The sequence below is a fragment of the Tiliqua scincoides genome, chromosome 8 (genome assembly GCF_035046505.1).
Source record: "Tiliqua scincoides isolate rTilSci1 chromosome 8, rTilSci1.hap2, whole genome shotgun sequence".
NCBI classification, from domain to species: Eukaryota; Metazoa; Chordata; class Lepidosauria; order Squamata; family Scincidae; genus Tiliqua; species Tiliqua scincoides.
The window spans coordinates 46,806,816-46,823,605 of NC_089828.1; the positions used below are offsets into that span (position 1 = coordinate 46,806,816).

The following is a 16,790-nucleotide window of genomic DNA, read 5'->3' on the forward strand; positions in this document are numbered from 1 at the left end:
AAAGAGGCTGAAGAGGGGAAGGGGGTGGTGGGAAAACCTCTGCAGCCAGAGCACGTGCAGCAAGGTGGAGCGCTCTCTCTCTCTCTCTCTCACAGGCAGCTGTGGTAGCAACAGAGGGGATTGATTTCAAAAACCCCGGGAGTGTTTGCTGAATTCCCCCACCCCCCCACGTTGCAAGCTCTCCGTGCTCCAGCCTACGGAAACAAAACAGCCCAGCAGGGCTACAATCCTCTCCACACTTTTCTGGGAGTAATCCCCACTGACTAGAATGGGGCTTACTTCTGAGTAGAAACGCATAGGACTAGACTCTCAAAAGGTCAGCATCCCACCTGTGACTGGGATGGCTGAATACAGAGGGGATTGATAACATCTGCCTTAGTTTCCTTCCATCCGGAAGTGTTGGGCTGCAGCATATTTTCGTAACTATGGAATTTAGCACAACGCATTTTTTTGTTAATCACGCCGAGTCACGGAATGGAACTAACGTGGATAAATAGGCTCCACCTGTATACTGCTTTTCCTGAAGTATTTTTTCCAGGGGATGTTTTCTGAAGTCTGTTGTGTCTTTTTTTTTTTTTTTAAAAGACTTCAAGTCCCTTCAGGATGGGGAACTCTCTTTTTATTTATTTTGGTTTGTAAACCACTTTGAACACTTTTTTGGGCTGAAAAACAGACTAGAAGCAGTGGCTGAGAACACCATAGCCACCTAGGACAAAAAGGGGTCCATGCAGAAGGTTCAAACCCATAAGTTCTGACTAACTGCCACTCATCTTGCACCCAAATGAATATAAATAGTAAGGTCCAGAACTGAATTCTTACTATACTGTGATTTCTAAGTCTGACTGATCCTTCCATGAAACACAACATGGTAGCCACTTCAAGCAGCAGATTCCAAGGTCCATATATTGAAAGGCATTTATCACAGAAAGTTCACTGGACAACCCTGAGCCAGCTGCCCTCTCAAGTTCACAGGGATATCACAAGGGTAAAAAGGGATCATGCCCATATGCAGTGCCTGGTACTTTTAGGCACGTCTTCACTACTTCTATGCCTCTACAGCAGGAATAGGTGGGAAAGGCTTTACCTTCAGCAGGTGTGTGCCCTTGCGGGGACCCAGGCCACAGACATACTGCAGAAGGGCCTGGCTGTGCGGGTGGGCGATGGCACGATTGACATCCACTCCCACCTCATTCACACGGTTGATGAATTCACAGTACAAGGCGTTCAGCAGCTCTTCTTTCACCACATGCTCCTGGCCAAACACAGAAAACTACTATGCAGCAGAAATGCACAAGGCAGGAGCAGCCATCTCTGACTGGCCCATGCGCAGGGCCAAAGCTCCTTCAGGAAAACGATTCCTAGACACTACAGTACAAAGGTTCAAGGTAAACACAGCAAAGAACTAGGAGACAGCATGCTAGGTGCACCCAAAAACTTCCTGCACTGCTGCCTATATTGTACTCCATTTAAAACAAAACACATCATGCCATCACACACACCCCCAATTCCGCAAACCAGAGATGCAAATTACATCTTACACATTGTGCATACCTTTATACTGCCTGTTAGTAATCTGAAGCAAAGGAGGGCTATGCACTGAATTGCTGCCCCCTTCTCCACCTTCAATCCCAGTGCAAGTCCCCAATCACTGGCTTCTGAGATTTCAACAGGCACAGAGTACAGTTTGAAATTCTCACAGTCATAAGGGCTAGAAACTTGCTTTTTAAATGAAAATAGAGAGTATGAAGATGCCGAGTTCTTCACCCAGTATCAAACTCTTCACCAGCACAGGAAAACACAGCTTTATAAATAGGAAGCTATTCCCTAAAAGGTGGAGTTACCTGCAAAGGATGGAGCTTGAGGCACAGTATGTCCTCATCAGAGCTGCAGACTTGAGCAAACTCAATCAGTGGATCCTGTATGCGGCGAGCAAGGGAGACAGCTTGGCGTAGGACAGGGGGATAGTCCCGGAATTCATTCTACCAAAAAAGAGTGCCGAGAGTCAGCAGAGTATATTCCTGTGGCACTGCTGCTTGCAAAGTGCCTTAAAGGAGGGTAAAACAAGTTTGTCAACCACAACTCCCAAGCCTGCTAAAGAAAAATAATGGCATTGTGCTTACCATTCTCCTTGCATGTTAATTTTGTTCCTACTCAGAGCCAATGCCAATTTGCATTCTTATTTGAATTTTTCATACTAGCTCTCTTAATGACAGTTTGGGCCATAACAATGAAGGGAACAGAGAGTGCGAGCGAGTCATAAAATGCTTGTCCTAATATAAAGGCCTTATGTGTTGCTTCTAGGAGACATTCAGGTTTGGGTTTTAGAGGGAGTTCAAATTATGCCAAAGAGTCACCAAGAACCCCTTTTGATTTGACCTCACTTCGCAGCACAAAATGCAACTCTCTACTAATGCAGGGATAGGACTGATAAATATCGTGGAACTGACAAATGGACTGACAAATGGAGGTGGTCTTCATGCACCCAAGCCACAGAAGACTTCATAGGCAAGGAGGGGCTGTAGCCTGGGGTAGAGCACTTGCTCCACAAGCAGACAGACCCAGGTTCAATCCCTGGCAGCATCGCTATGTAGTGCTGAGAAAGAATATCCAAGGCACAGTGAGCTACTGCCAGTCAGGACCGACAATCTTGAGCTAGACAGACCAAGAATCTGACTCAATAAGGAAGCTTTGTCCGTTCAGCCAAAAGCAAGTGAGAGTGGACAGCAGTGAAAGAAGCAGCCAATCCCAGTTTCTTTTCTGGTGTGCAAGGGAGAAGGGACTTCATGCAGAACCAAATATAGAATCAGCCACTCACCTCCGACTTCTTGCTATTCATGTAGAGAGTGGCCAACTCGTTATCCACCAGCTCCACCCCAATGGAGGAGAGCTGCTGCCCTTGGTCCAGTTCATGGGCAATACGCTTTACGTCCTCCATCAGCATCTGAGCATCCCTGAGAGGGCAGAGAATGTGCATGAAGGACATAGCCAAGACCTTGCCACTCAACCATGCAAGCACATCTTCTACAGTCTCCCACCCACTACGCATGCAATTCCCAACCCTTATGATCCCTCTTTACCCAAAGGACACCAGTGCTTCAGGCAGCCTGCTCTTGCTTGAAGCATTTGTTCATATACAAGCTCTGGCTGGGACTGGCAGCCAGCTACTGTTTCTAGTAGCCAGTGAGACTCTGCCTTCTCACTTCCTGCTCCACAAAGGCAAAGTGCAATATTTTTGTTAACTGTTGCCTTGCAAGGGGTTTGTTATTTGGGGGTGGGGTGGGTGGTGATAGCCAGCAGAATGCATGTATGCCTGGGGCAATTCAACTTATCACAATGCTGTGTTTCAGCATGGTACCACTTTTGAAAGAGGCACCCTGAATGTTTCAAAAATGTTAGAAAATGCAAATGTTACGGCAATGTTTATAAAAGTTTTACCTTGCTGGTCACCAGAATAAAACTAGAGGGCCTCCATTCACACATCATCCCCATCCCAATTATTAAATTAAATATATTAAACTATAAGTCAGGACCCAATTTTGAATTGGTTTCACTTCAGATTATATTCTGCTGCCTAACACAAGGGCTTAGTCTGGGTTGGTACTGTTTAGTGCTTGCAGGTGGGGCTCCTGTGCTGGAACAGGCCATGATGGAGTTTCTGGCTCGCTGTCTTAGTAAAGAGGAAACTGCCAGTAGTAAAACCAAGAGAGGAACTGAAGGAAGTGTGGTAAGCAAGGGATGGTCAAGAGACTTAAGAGCCAAGAAGGACCAGGAAAGATAGAGAAGAGAGGATTGATGAGCAACAAAAATGGGAAACATTGACAGATTATGAGAAACCTGGCCATGCAGCTCCTGATTAAAGCAGGATATTAGGCTCTAAGCACCTGTGTCTCTCCAGTAGGAATCTTGGATACCCTTTTCTCCAGAGGCTTTGAAGCAGGTGGCTTTGACCTGCTGCCCAATTAGTGGCATACTTAGGTGGGGATCGGGGACTAATGTGTGCATTTACCATGGTTACAAATCATAACGTTGAAAGGAACACATTTAGGGCACTCTTGGTTTGAGGCAAGACCATTCAAATTGAAAAATCTGGCAATTAAAAAGTGTATTTCTCTGGTTTATTAACCTGCCTGCGACTTGATTCTGGGCAAACATGTTGCTCTTGCTCTAGAGGTGGCATCAACTCCCTGCTTGGGATGTGAGAGGGCTCCAGCAGCACACCAGGCTCACCTGTTCTCTCCTGCAATTGTTACCACGTGGGGTTTCTTACTGAGCAGGAATTTCTTCAGTGTTTCAATATCCTGGGCCTGGGGTAGAGAAAGGAGAGTCTCACTGAGAGAATACCAAATGGAATATTGGACTAGTAGTGAACGTGCCTTCTCACACAGAGCAGAATATCCAGCAGCAGGTGACTCCTTTCTCACCATGGAAGCAGGACTTATAGTGGCTTCAGGTTTACAATGCGAGAGTCACCTTCTCAGTTGTGTTCACTGTAAAAATTACAGTGAGAGCCCTACCTTTGCTGCACAGGGGCAGCTCTAGAATGCTTGACAATGTTGTTGTCGTCACTGAGCTCTGAAGTACTGTAAAGGAAGCTGCGCAGGGCTCTGATTCTAGCAGGGCAGTCATGCAGCTTAAGAGAGAATACTGTCTCTCAGTGCTGGAAGTACTAACAGTTGAGGAAGCATACCCTCACTAAATGTTTGCTGGCGCACCTCCCCTCCCCTCCCTCCCTTCTTGTACTCCCTCCACCCAAGCTGACAAGCACCTACCTAAGCCAGGTGCAGATTTCCAAATACAGCTAAGAGATTTCAGTAATAGGAGGGTGTCTGGGACTAGACTTGCCCAACCTGTGGGAAAGCCTGCCTGGCAGGCACTTGGCTGGGTACTGACCAAGAGAGGATAGAGCAGACAAGGAGAAGCAAGGGGTGGCAAGTGGTTGCAGGAGGCAAGGCTTAGGACCCAAAGGGCCACCAAGCCAGGTGGATGGAAGGAGGGGGGAACCAGCCAGGGGAATATAAGGATTGGGACAGGGATGAGAAAGGGCTAGCTGAGGGTTGAAGGTTGGCTGCAAGAAAACAGAACCCTGGGAGGTTGGAAAAGTTGCTGAGGAGAGGGGTGCTGCAAACCCCCTCCTTACTCTGAGGCCCATGGGAGGAAGAAGGAGACAGCCTGGAGGAAGCAAGCCACGTAGACATGGCCCTGGAAGCCATGTTTAGACTACTGTCCTTACACAGGCAGGGACCCGACAGACAGGAGCCTAAGACCCCCCCTTCCACTGCTCAGGACAAAGAAGCAAGAAGGACCACAGGTTAGAGACCTTTCCTCCTGCACTGCAAATTGGTGCACTGCACTGCAGAACACTATGCAAACTGGTGATGAAGCAATAGCAGTAAGTAATCAAGCCCCCAGGTCTTGGAGACACAGTAGCAGCCCTACTTCCTCATTGGCAGCAGGACAAAACAACAAAGGACAACTCCCTCAGCGGAAGTCCGATGCCTCTACAAGTGGATGGAGGAATTGCCCAACCTTGGACATCACCTCATGAGAAGCAGCGAGTTCCTGCCAATGCTTCCCTCCTCCTGCCCCCTTCCTCACCTTCTTCTCTCGCTCCTCCTCCCGCCAGGCATTCCTTCGTTTAGTGAAATGTGGCAGGCGCAGGAAGTCCGTGACCTCACCTTCCCCATTCACCAAGGCACAAAACACAGGGTGGTCCCTGCAAAATGAAGGCTGTTCTGTTGGAATGGATGGACTCAGGAGGATACTTTGAATGCAGGACTACTGAAGTGTCATTCAAGTACCTGGCTGAAGAGAACGCAATGCCCAGCACCCGGATGCCTTTCCCCTGGTTTTCATCCATGAAATCATCATCTTCCTCCACCTGTTGGTCTGGACGGTAGGGTGCCACCTTGAGCCAGTTGTACAGCTTCCGACTGCAAGCCTAGCAAAAGAGGGACAAGAGGACATGATTCTCCCTTGGTAATATTGCTTGGGGCTAACTCAGCAACAGCAGTCTATGCTTGGCCCCAAATTCTAAAGCCACATATTATGAAAATCAAACCAACCTAACACACCTGCTTTGCAGAATTCTACTCGGCATACAAGATATAGGTTTTCAATGACTTTGGCATTCTGTTTTGGCAGAAAGATGGAGAGAAAGGGCTAAGGGCCCCACCTCCTGGACTGTTGATAATGCTGCTTTTAGACTTCCCCTTTCTAAATCAAGGTTTCATTAAGCTCCAAGGACTAGAAACTTACTTTAAAAAAAACAATACAAACTTAAAAAAGCGAAGGGGAACTCAAATATAGATTCTCCAGATGCCAATAGGTCTACCTAGGATCATGCTAGGAAGAGCTACAATTGTGGCCAAGAACAGGTTCACTGAGGCTCCTGGGTCTGGCCAGGCCTCTGCCTACTCTTGGATGCAGCTGTCCCTCAGAATCTCACCTCAGTCTCTCCCCAAGAGAGACTAGGCCAAGTCACACATCAACACGATTGGGTGGATGCCACTCACCTTGATGACAAACTCCTTGGCTTCCACCATCAGCTTGTTTTTCAGTTCCTTGGCCATCTGTACATAGAGGAACTGGTTAAGTGCCCGCTCAATGGCCAGGGTGCGCTGCCGGTTCCACTCCTGCACCTGGTGGCTGAACTCGTCACGATAGTAGAATTGCTTGATCTCTTCAAAGTAGGTCTGGTCGCTGCCATAGCTGAAGGGGATAATATGAGGCAAAAAGCAATACACTCAGGCCAACTCTGTTGAGAATGTGTACCTACAAACACCCCTTACCAGTAATTTTAGACAAGGGGGGAGATACAAGGTCTTTTCAGAACACTCTTTTCCATGTCTCATTGATAAGGTCAGTGTGGTGGTGTAGTGGTTAGAGTGCACAATCAGGAGTGAAGAGATTGAAGTTCAAATCTCCACTGAGTCAAGAAGCTCACCGAGTGGATTTGGGCCAGCCACACCATCTTTCAGACTAACCTACCTCACAGGGCTTATTCTGAGGACACAATGGTGGGGGAAGGAAAAGCTTACACTGTGCCCCAGACTCTTTGAAAGACAGGACAGAACAACAGAAACCAAGCCAACCGATCATACCATAGTGCCACACTGTCTTTTTAAAACTATCCATGGTCATAAGGGCAAGAGGATCCTCTCCACAATTTTTCCTAGAAGCAGGGATACATAAGGAACCATGAAATGGCTCAGTGTCCCTTTTGAAGCAGACTCACCCTTCAATGCCCTTCATGTCAATACAGATGTCTATAGTCAGGAGCCCCTCATCTTCAGCCAAGCATATCTTCATGAACTGGTCATCCCGAAGCTCCTTTACAGGTTTGTTCTTCAGGTACTTAAAGGAGTAGGCATAGTGGGCCTCATCTATATCCTACCATTTTGAGAAGGGGAGAAGACAGAGCATGAGCTGCAGCTTCTTAAAGCCAGAGGTACCCCACAACAGCTACTGGAAGCTTGCATTTGCGTTTCCTTGATCTCAAGCACAGGCATTCCATGAAGGAGATAAACCAGCATGTTTCAGCAGAGCAGCAGCATAGAGAAGGGGAAGCTAGAGTTAACTCTCCCCAGTTTCGTCCTTCTGTGCTTCCAGACTGAGGTGGGGTTGGAGCAACTCCTGGATGCAAATTCAGGCAAATTTGTGGATGCAGTTAAATCTGGGCTGGTATGGCTTATTTATTTTGGGCAAGGTGTGTATTTGTGCATGAGCAACACCACAATCCCAAGAATAAGCAAGCTGCTGGGACTCAAACTTGCCTGGAAGCCTCATTCTTTGACCAAAAAAATAAATTTTTATTCTCTCTCTCTCTCTCCTGGTTGAAATTATTCAGTGCCGATGCAGTCGTTTACCCTGTCAGCAGGATTAACACACAAACCAGTGATCGGCACTATCCATCCCAAGTACTGCTAAGGTACTTTTACCTTCTTGCCCTTCTTGGTAGGGGCAATGTTGATTTTGGCCCTTTCCTGGAATGTCTGCCGCAGGACCTGCCGGACCAAAGGCTCACGCGCAATCTGCAGGGCCACCATGTAGCAGGCTCCTTCCAGCACGGCCTCTGGGGTGGGGAACTGGCTGAAAAGTGCAGTAGCAAAGTCATTTGAGTATGCATGCAAGATACCACCAGCTTAATAAGTTGGTGCTGGGCAAGCTTCCTCCCAGCTCTTACCTGCACACGTAATCTTTGGCCAGTTCCAATGGCTCTGCTGGGAACTGCTCAGTCTCATGGCGTTGATAACTGTCACGCAGATTCTCACCAAACTGCTCTGGCGTCAGACCAAATTTCTTTGCTAGGCCATCTAAGGCATAGAAGGCATCAATAAATGAGATGGGCATTCTTTGGTCCAGACCATTACATACTACACAAAGGCTACACAGTTAACAGCTCTTGATCAGGGTTGTGTGTATACTGCACTGCTGTGGAAGCACAGAATGCAATGTTGGGTGCAGCTTCCTGGGAATCTCAGCTTCTGTATTAAAAAGCAGATTTCTAAGCCTTATGGCTGCAGGACCATAAGAGTCACCAATGCCTCTTGCAATCTCAGGAACCAAAGATGACTCAACAAGATTTCCAGTGGTTGGATTTAGAGGCCTCAGTGCCCTGAACTGCTCCTTACCACTCCATGTAACTAGTAAAACCAGAATTACATACATATGGGGAAAAAGTGAAATAAATTATGTAAAATAAAATTGGACAAATGCACCATTTTTCTGTTTTTTTTATATTTAGATAACACAATATAATTTTTTGGGGCACTGAATTCAGCTTACCGTGATACGCTAATTCCCTGCCCTCCCATTTTTGAAGGGCAAACTACATGTAGTCCTCCTTAAGCCTCAAACAGTGAACAGTCAAGGTTACTAGCCAATCCTTGCCAGGCTTAGTAGCAGATATTCACACCCACTCATGAGAACCTACCCACCAAACATTCCAAAAGAGAAAATGTGTTTGAGGGAAAAGTCCAAGTTCCCCAACATCTTGTCTCTTGTATTGTGGATTATGCAATGCAGAGATCTGGGAGGGGGGGGAGTGAACACAGAAGTCATTACCTAGACCGGCTGTTTGACAGATGGTATACATATCCCTCCGAGATGCCTGTTTGAGTTCTGGTCCCTTCTGCTCTTCATCCTCCACATCTTCTCCTTCACCTAGAAAGGAAGGAAGAGAGAGTTTGCAGAAAGAAAATGAGAATGATCTGCGAAGTTAGAAATTGTCCCACATCACCCTCTTTGGGAAAGGGCAATGCTTAACATTTCAACTCTCTAGGGTGACACTAAAAATTCTGGTGGGAAATCAAAGGTGGAGAGAAAAGGGTGAAGCAACAAGCTTCAAGTAAAGAGCAAGCAAATAAAGTTCTTCTTTGCAGAGTCCCATGCTTGCCACTCTAGCAGCCCATGAGGATGCCAAGAGTTCCAGTGCTGTTACCAATAGAGATCAGACCATGGAGATCTACACTATGCAAAAAATCAGGCTCCCAGAAACATGTTGAGCCTACTACTGAATCAGAAGAACCAGGGGCAGATTCTCATGAAATCAAGCAGGCTGTAGATCACAAGAGCTAAAGCAGACCTTCCTCCTCTTCCCCATCCTCGCGGACACGCTTGTGCTTCTTGTGGTTGGCCTTGGCTGCATTCTGCATCTTGGGAATGTCTCGGCCGTAATAGAGCAAGAAGTGGTTATACACATCCTTCAGTTCATCCATGGACTGCACATCCTTCAGTCTGTAAGACCAAAAAATGCATGTTTCAGCATGGGACGGGGTGAAATCACAGCTCTTGCACAGCATTTAAACAATTATGTTAAATGAGCTCTTCAGCCTGGGAGAAGTAACCCAGAATGGAAGGACAACCCCCTCAGAAAATACAAGCCTAACCAGGATTTTTAAATGCATAAAGCCACAACAGTGTTGGGCTTTCTCTTCAAGAATAAAGACAACAGAATCACATTTAGTCCTGGGAGCAGAAGAAAAGACATGCTGAAAGTTGAATCACTGAAAGAATCATCTGAGAATTCACCCTCCCACCCCACACCCACAATTTTCTTCACTGAAACAGGATAAAATGCTGGTCTGGATCAGTTTTGTTGAACAGCACAAGGGAAGACACTGTACCTCTCCATATCTGTGGTGTCCAGGGCCCTTATCCCATCAGCTAGAGGCTTGTCTGGATCAGCAGAGATCTGCTCATATTGGTAGGCTTGCATCTTTTCAAAGAGACGGGTCAGGTTCTGCTTTCGGATCTTCAGCTGGGTCCACTGGAATAAGGCAAGAGAGTGTCATGGAGTTGGAGGTGACCTTAGAAGCTATCTAACCCAACCCTAATTTTCCTTAAGCAGGAAAATTCTCTACAGCGTCTCCGAAAGCTGGAAGACAAACATTGGGTGTGTGTTTCTTCACAACCTTCCCTTTCAAACCCAACACCCAATCACACAAGAAGACTGAAAAGCAAAGCAACGATCAGCAGCAGCTGACAAGAAAGAGAGAGAGAGAGAGAGAGAGACTGCTCAGATCAGAGATCTTCAGCAGTGGGTCAAGGTCAGGTTATCACCCACTCCTGGACACCAAGTAGGTGATAGCAGAACTGCTCTCACTGTTTTGTTTTGAGGTTCAGGCCTGCAAAATTTGAACAACAGCCAGGGTAGGCAAATTTTGGTTTTTGGAGGGCTTTTTTTGGCCAATTCCCCCGAAGTTTTCAGTAGACTTCTTCAGTCTCCCACTCATCTGCCTACTCTCCGGAAAAGCTGTGCCTGCCCTCGCTTCCCCCGTTTCTCTTCTTCCTTCAGATCTGAGTGTAGCCATGTAGAGGTGTAGCCTGGAGGCTCCAGGCCAAATAGAAGGACAGGAGAGCAGAGTGTGGCACCCAGCAAGGAACAGAGAGTGGTGCAACAAGAGCAACTGCCAAGCAGTATACATTAAAGGGGAAGCAGAGAGGTGTTGAGCAAATGGGCTTTTGAAAGTGGGTCTCAGCTCTTGCGAAGTTGAAGGCCATTGATATGGATAGCCAAGTGCAAGCTCAGAAACTCAGAATGTTTCCTTAAGAACATAAGAACATAAGAACAGCCCCACTGGATCAGGCCATAGGCCCATCTAGTCCAGCTTCCTGTATCTCACAGCGGCCCACCAAATGCCCCAGGGAGCACACCAGATAACAAGAGACCTCATCCTGGTGCTCTCCCCTACATCTGGCATTCTGACTTAACCCATTCCTAAAATCAGGAGGTTGCGCATACACATCATGGCTTGTACCCCATAATGGATTTTTCCTCCAGAAACTCATCCAATCCCCTTTTAAAGGCGTCTAGGCTAGACGCCAGCACCACATCCTGTGGCAAGGAGTTCCACAGACCGACCACACGCTGAGTAAAGAAATATTTTCTTTTGTCTGTCCTAACCCGCCCAACACTCAATTTTAGTGGATGTCCCCTGGTTCTGGTATTATGTGAGAGTGTAAAGAGCATCTCCCTATCCACTCTGTCCATCCCCTGCATAATTTTGTATGTCTCAATCATGTCCCCCCTCAAGCGTCTCTTTTCTAGGCTGAAGAGGCCCAAACGCCGTAGCCTTTCCTCATAAGGAAGGTGCCCCAGCCCCGTAATCATCTTAGTTGCTCTCTTTTGCACCTTTTCCATTTCCACTATGTCTTTTTTGAGATGCGGCGACCAGAACTGGACACAATACTCCAGGTGTGGCCTTACCATAGATTTGTACAACGGCATTATAATACTAACCGTTTTGTTCTCAATACCCTTCCTAATGATCCCAAGCATAGAATTGGCCTTCTTCACTGCCGCCGCACATTGGGTCGACACTTTCATCGACCTGTCCACCACCACCCCAAGATCTCTCTCCTGATCTGTCACAGACAGCTCAGAACCCATCAGCCTATATCTAAAGTTTTGATTTTTTGCCCCAATGTGCATGACTTTACACTTACTGACATTGAAGCGCATCTGCCATTTTGCTGCCCATTCTGCCAGTCTGGAGAGATCCTTCTGGAGCTCCTCACAAGCACTTCTGGTCTTTACCACTCGGAAAAGTTTGGTGTCATCTGCAAACTTAGCCACTTCACTAAGTTTGCACACTTCCTTCCAGTGTGCCAGATTCCCCCTTATTGAAGGAGTCAGTGAACACTAGTGTAGGCGACTCGATTCAGACTAAGCTGCCAAACATGCATTATTGGTGACTTAGGTGGACTTGAGTTATGTTTGGGAGTTGTTTTGACTTGGAAGTTTTTCTCGGGAACAAGTGGAGATGCCACTCCACTTGGTGTCTTTCTCTGTGTGCCAGTTAACTTTTTTTTGCGGCTTCCAAAGGACCTTGTGGGAGATCTGGAAGCTGCATTCAAACCGGTATGACCAAGAGACTTGGAGAGAGTAGGGTAGGTTGGCTCCAGGAGGTGAGGCAGAAGATGAAGAGGAGGAAAGAGGTTTGTTTTTGGAGTCTGCCTGCCTCCTCTGCCCCCTTGCTCACACTGCCCATCCTCTCCCACCTTGCAAGCTGGGACACCTCCTACTCCCTCCCTGTAGGTCCGTCTGGGAGGAATCAGGGGTTGTGATGTGAACGGGGGTTCATGGCTGGGGTTGGTCAGGAACCAATCGGATCAGCGCTTTCTGCACTGCTGCTCTCCCTCAAAGAACAGCAGAGCTTCTGTTTACAGATGGGATGGGACATCAGGGGAGTGTTAAATGAGAAGTCCAACACACACACATCAGCAGCCCCTTTTTACTACGAAACCACGCCTAACTTGTATGCCAAAAAGACTTGCACACAAGTCAGAGTCCCAAAAATGCTCTGGATGAGTCCCCTCGACTGCCCATTAAGACTCAAGCACGAGTTGAGTCAAAGGGAGCGGGGGGGCTGGCCTATACTCAAGTCTAGCCACAGTGGATTGGCAGATCCCTGGTGAGCGCTACCAGATTGCTGGGAAGCTTTCAAGAAGGAATCCCTCATGACCCTCAGGCTCAAATCTCAGGCCGTGTACATGATTACACAAACTCAGATAATCTGACTGGGGAAGTTAAAGAGTATGTAAAAAGAATGCCTAAAAAAAGTATGCCTTTCACATCCTGGAACATACTGAACATTTTCTCCCACGAGGAGGATCACATTCAGAGAAAGCACAGGAGGATATTCCAGAATTCCCTTCTGCATTTTGAGAGATTAAAGCTCTTTCTATGGTGCACAGGTTGGATCTGGTCCTACTCAGGTAACAAGTAGTTTAATTAACAAGTAGTTCTGAAGACGTGTGCACATTCTCAAGTCTACACTTCCTTCTCCTTTCAGTAGAAACAGCGCTGAAAAATGTGCTGAATTAACTTTATGATCTAACATTTCTTGATCAACACCTTACCTTTTCATCCCACTGCCAGACCCGCCAGAGGTCATTTATGTTCAGTTCTGGTTCCACATACTCCTTCCTATAGAAAGCTATGAACGGAACCTGGGCCAAAAGCAGAAGACACTGTTAACCCAAGAAAGAAGCACTCCTTTTTTAATGGCTAACCTTGGCACAGCCTTGACCAACACATGCAAGGCATTCAGGGCAGTCACAGATCTCCCTTACCCATTCCCCATGAAATCATGAAGGATCTCGGTGCATCTATTTTGACTCACCTCAAAATGTTGATTCCGCATGAAGTTAAGGGCTTCTTTAATCTTCTGGATAGTGCTGGGGCCTTTGCGGCTGAAACTGTTGCTGGTCTGGGCACGGTCCAAGTAATCAGAAGTCTCCTAGAAGACAGACTGAATGTTGCATCAGGAGTCCTTCAAGCTGCCTGGCCTCAGTGATACAGGCAAAGGGGAGCTTCCCCAGCAAAACAAAGCTGAAGTGGTACTTTGGAGTCTCAGCCAGAAGAGTTGGGCGTTACACCCCATATCCACTAACATGGGGCAAGATCCCCAGCAAAGTGTACAGACGCTGCTGAAGGGATACTGCACTCATTGCAATGGGGATTGTGCCCCACATATCAGATTCCCACGTCACTGTACTTAATAATCCCCCAAAACCTCTGCCTCATCTTACCTCATGGTAAGGCTACCTCTGTGCTAGACAGCTGAACTCAAAGTTCACTCCATTCAGCAGACAATAAGCACAGCTCTCAGCAGAAGGTTGCAAAAGCACATTTGCAAAGACACATTTGAAAGCACATTTGAAAAGCACATTTGAAAAGACCCACACTTTACAGGCAAAAAGCCACTTCACGTTGTTCCCGAAGAAGTCAGAATTTGAAGAAGAGCCACAGCTGTCTCTCAGTGGCTCCCCAGCAGAACATGAACCTCACCTGAAGGGAGATGGTGGGCATGGCAAAGGCATTCCGGTAGATCCAGTCAGCTTCTTCTTCTAACTCGTCATCTTCAGCATTCTTCACAGGAATGGAGCGCAGCTGGAAGGGGGAAAATGCCACCTGAGATGAGACGTTTACAGCAAAAGTACTAAAGAGAGAGGAACCAGATTCTGTTCACGCATCTGGGAATTCCTGCAGTCTGGGGGTGGGAAACTTGGAGGGGCAAAGGCAAGAAAATGAGTTCCCCCACCTGGAACCTCTCGGGCATGTCAGTCACCCGGATCTCATTGTCCTGATCCGTCAAGTGGCTGCTCTCCAACTCGCTGGGCTCGTACATCTCAAATATGCTGCGGCGACTGACTCGCTTCTTGGCGGTCTTTTTGGGGCGGACGCGGATTTCGCCTTCTGCCTCTTCAGGCTCGTATACATACTCATCCTCTAGATCCTCGTCATACTCATTGTATTTCTCAAACTCATCATAGTCAAAGTCCACCCCGAAGATCTCCTGAGCTTCCTGCAAAGCGCTGGGGGAGAAACACACAGCATGTCACTCAGTCGCTCTTGAGAAGATCCTTCCCTTGATAGCCATGTCAAGACTTGGGTGTCAAGGGCAGCTTATAGGGCCTTGCTCGGGACATGGCTTTCTTGAACAACAGACTCTCGAGCACCTAGACCCAAATCAAAATAATTTTTCCCACCCAAGTGTTTCAGGAGCTATCTGAAATCACAAGCCCTCAAAGAGGAGGACAATTCAACCTGACAGACATTCCCTCCAGCATAACTGATCAAGAATTAAAGGAGAACACAAGCCTTCTGCTCTAACTTACGCATCTGTGTATCCAGGGAGCTTCTTCCTCCACTTGGGCTTCTTCAGAGGTTGGCCATCATCATCTACAATGAAGTCATCAATATCTGAAAGAAAAAGCAATGCCAGCAGCTTAGGACCTATGGTAATTGGGGACTTACCCATCTCGTTTCACTTTGGGAAGTCCTGAGCCTTAACTAGTTATTCACCTATTTCCAAACACACACCTATTTGTGCCTCCCTGATAGGGACCCAGATTTTGTGGAGTGGGGGTGGGGAAAGATGCTATCCACAAACATCTGAGAAACACTACACAAGCTGTTATTGTGTCATGGACACTTCAATGAGCAAAAGGCATCTAGGGTTAATTTAAATTTATACGACAGCTCTGCCTCTAACCCTAAATGTTGTTAATAGATTCATCTCACATTACTAGTTCCCACTGGCCACTTAGAATGCTGTCCTCAACTCCTGACTCTTCATATGATTCTGTCCAGTAATCCCTCCCACACCAGCCTCACAACTCATACCAGACTCATCTTCCTCTTCTTCCTCCTCATCCTCAGCAGGGGCCATGGGTCCTTCAACAGCTTCACCCCCCTCCTCGCCTTCCCCATCTTGGAAAATTTCTTCAGCAATGGCTTCCTTCTCATGCTCCTCCTTCCCATAATCCTCCTCTTCGTCATCTTCATCATCTGACATTTTCCGCACCCGCCTGAATTTTTGCTGCCAAGAGACACAATCTTGTTGAATATTCAATACCTCAAGATAAAAAAAAACCCCACATCTTCTGCCATAGTAGCCCAAGGATCAGCCCCTCCTCACTTGGGCATGCTATCCTGGGACAATTTCCTCCCACGGGATCATCTGCATCATTTGCCTCTCACCTTTGACAAAGTGCCCCCAACTCCCTTCTACTCAAAAAATATTCCAACCACTGCCTGGGCAAAAACAAGCAACTCACTCGTTTAACTTTGACACCCAGGTTCTCTTCAATGAGATCAAAGTCATCATCTTCAAGGCGGTCATCAAAAGCTGCTGAGAGGGAAAGTAAGAAAGATAAGGCCACTATCCTGAAAAAGGGAGCTGGAAAAACAGTGGATGAGAAACAGAAGGTTGTACTACTGTACTTCCCAGGTGAGTCAGACGGCAGACCTATGAACAGGCCATGAACAATCTGTTCAGGACTATGGCACTGCTCACACATTAGGTAAAGCAGTGCAGACGCCCAAGAACAGCCAAGACAGCCACGGCTGTCAAATGACCATGCTGCCACCCCCTATACTTACTGCGCTTCCTCTTTTTATGGCCAACATCATCTTCAGAGTCTCCCGAATCACTGGGCTCTTCATCATCATCCTCTTCTTCATCATCATCGTCATTAATGAAGTCCTTCAAATTTCCTTGCTCATCTTGATCATCAGGGTTTTCTTCTTCCTCCTCATCTGAGGGGGTAAGAAAAAATGAAATTGAAACCAGGCCCTTGGTCCTGGAAAGAGGCAGATGCCAATTCCCATAGGGAAGAGAAGCTTTGCAATGATAGAGGGTTTATTCCAAGTAGAACTGAGGGGTTATTCCAAGTAGTACTGCAGACCTGATTTTCTAGGCATCTGCAGAACTTGCCTGAACCACCAGATGTATATGTGGATCTCTGGGAGGGCTAATTGATGAGCAGCACTGCCTCTATGG

At 47.1% G+C, this 16,790-nt stretch overlaps 1 protein-coding gene across 3 annotated transcripts in view; it reads right to left on the reverse strand.

Annotated features, from left to right (window-relative positions):
* Positions 1–16,790, reverse strand: part of SUPT6H (SPT6 homolog, histone chaperone and transcription elongation factor) — a 38,132-nt gene that overhangs the window by 10,921 nt on the left and 10,421 nt on the right. For 2 of the 3 annotated variants that reach the window (XM_066635690.1, XM_066635689.1), the window contains exons 3-23: positions 16,391–16,546; positions 16,066–16,139; positions 15,632–15,827; positions 15,124–15,208; positions 14,547–14,820; positions 14,294–14,395; positions 13,626–13,742; positions 13,363–13,452; positions 10,125–10,267; positions 9,584–9,735; positions 9,064–9,162; positions 8,183–8,312; positions 7,938–8,088; positions 7,235–7,389; positions 6,513–6,708; positions 5,799–5,938; positions 5,596–5,713; positions 4,228–4,304; positions 2,816–2,951; positions 1,842–1,979; positions 1,085–1,252 (exon numbers count right to left, since the gene is read on the reverse strand). In XM_066635690.1, coding sequence (XP_066491787.1) covers positions 1,085–1,252; positions 1,842–1,979; positions 2,816–2,951; positions 4,228–4,304; positions 5,596–5,713; positions 5,799–5,938; positions 6,513–6,708; positions 7,235–7,389; positions 7,938–8,088; positions 8,183–8,312; positions 9,064–9,162; positions 9,584–9,735; positions 10,125–10,267; positions 13,363–13,452; positions 13,626–13,742; positions 14,294–14,395; positions 14,547–14,820; positions 15,124–15,208; positions 15,632–15,827; positions 16,066–16,139; positions 16,391–16,546 — 2,897 coding nt within the window. The remainder of the gene's footprint in view (positions 1–1,084; positions 1,253–1,841; positions 1,980–2,815; positions 2,952–4,227; positions 4,305–5,595; positions 5,714–5,798; positions 5,939–6,512; positions 6,709–7,234; positions 7,390–7,937; positions 8,089–8,182; positions 8,313–9,063; positions 9,163–9,583; positions 9,736–10,124; positions 10,268–13,362; positions 13,453–13,625; positions 13,743–14,293; positions 14,396–14,546; positions 14,821–15,123; positions 15,209–15,631; positions 15,828–16,065; positions 16,140–16,390; positions 16,547–16,790) is intronic. The other variant, XM_066635691.1, reaches the window with a different exon arrangement.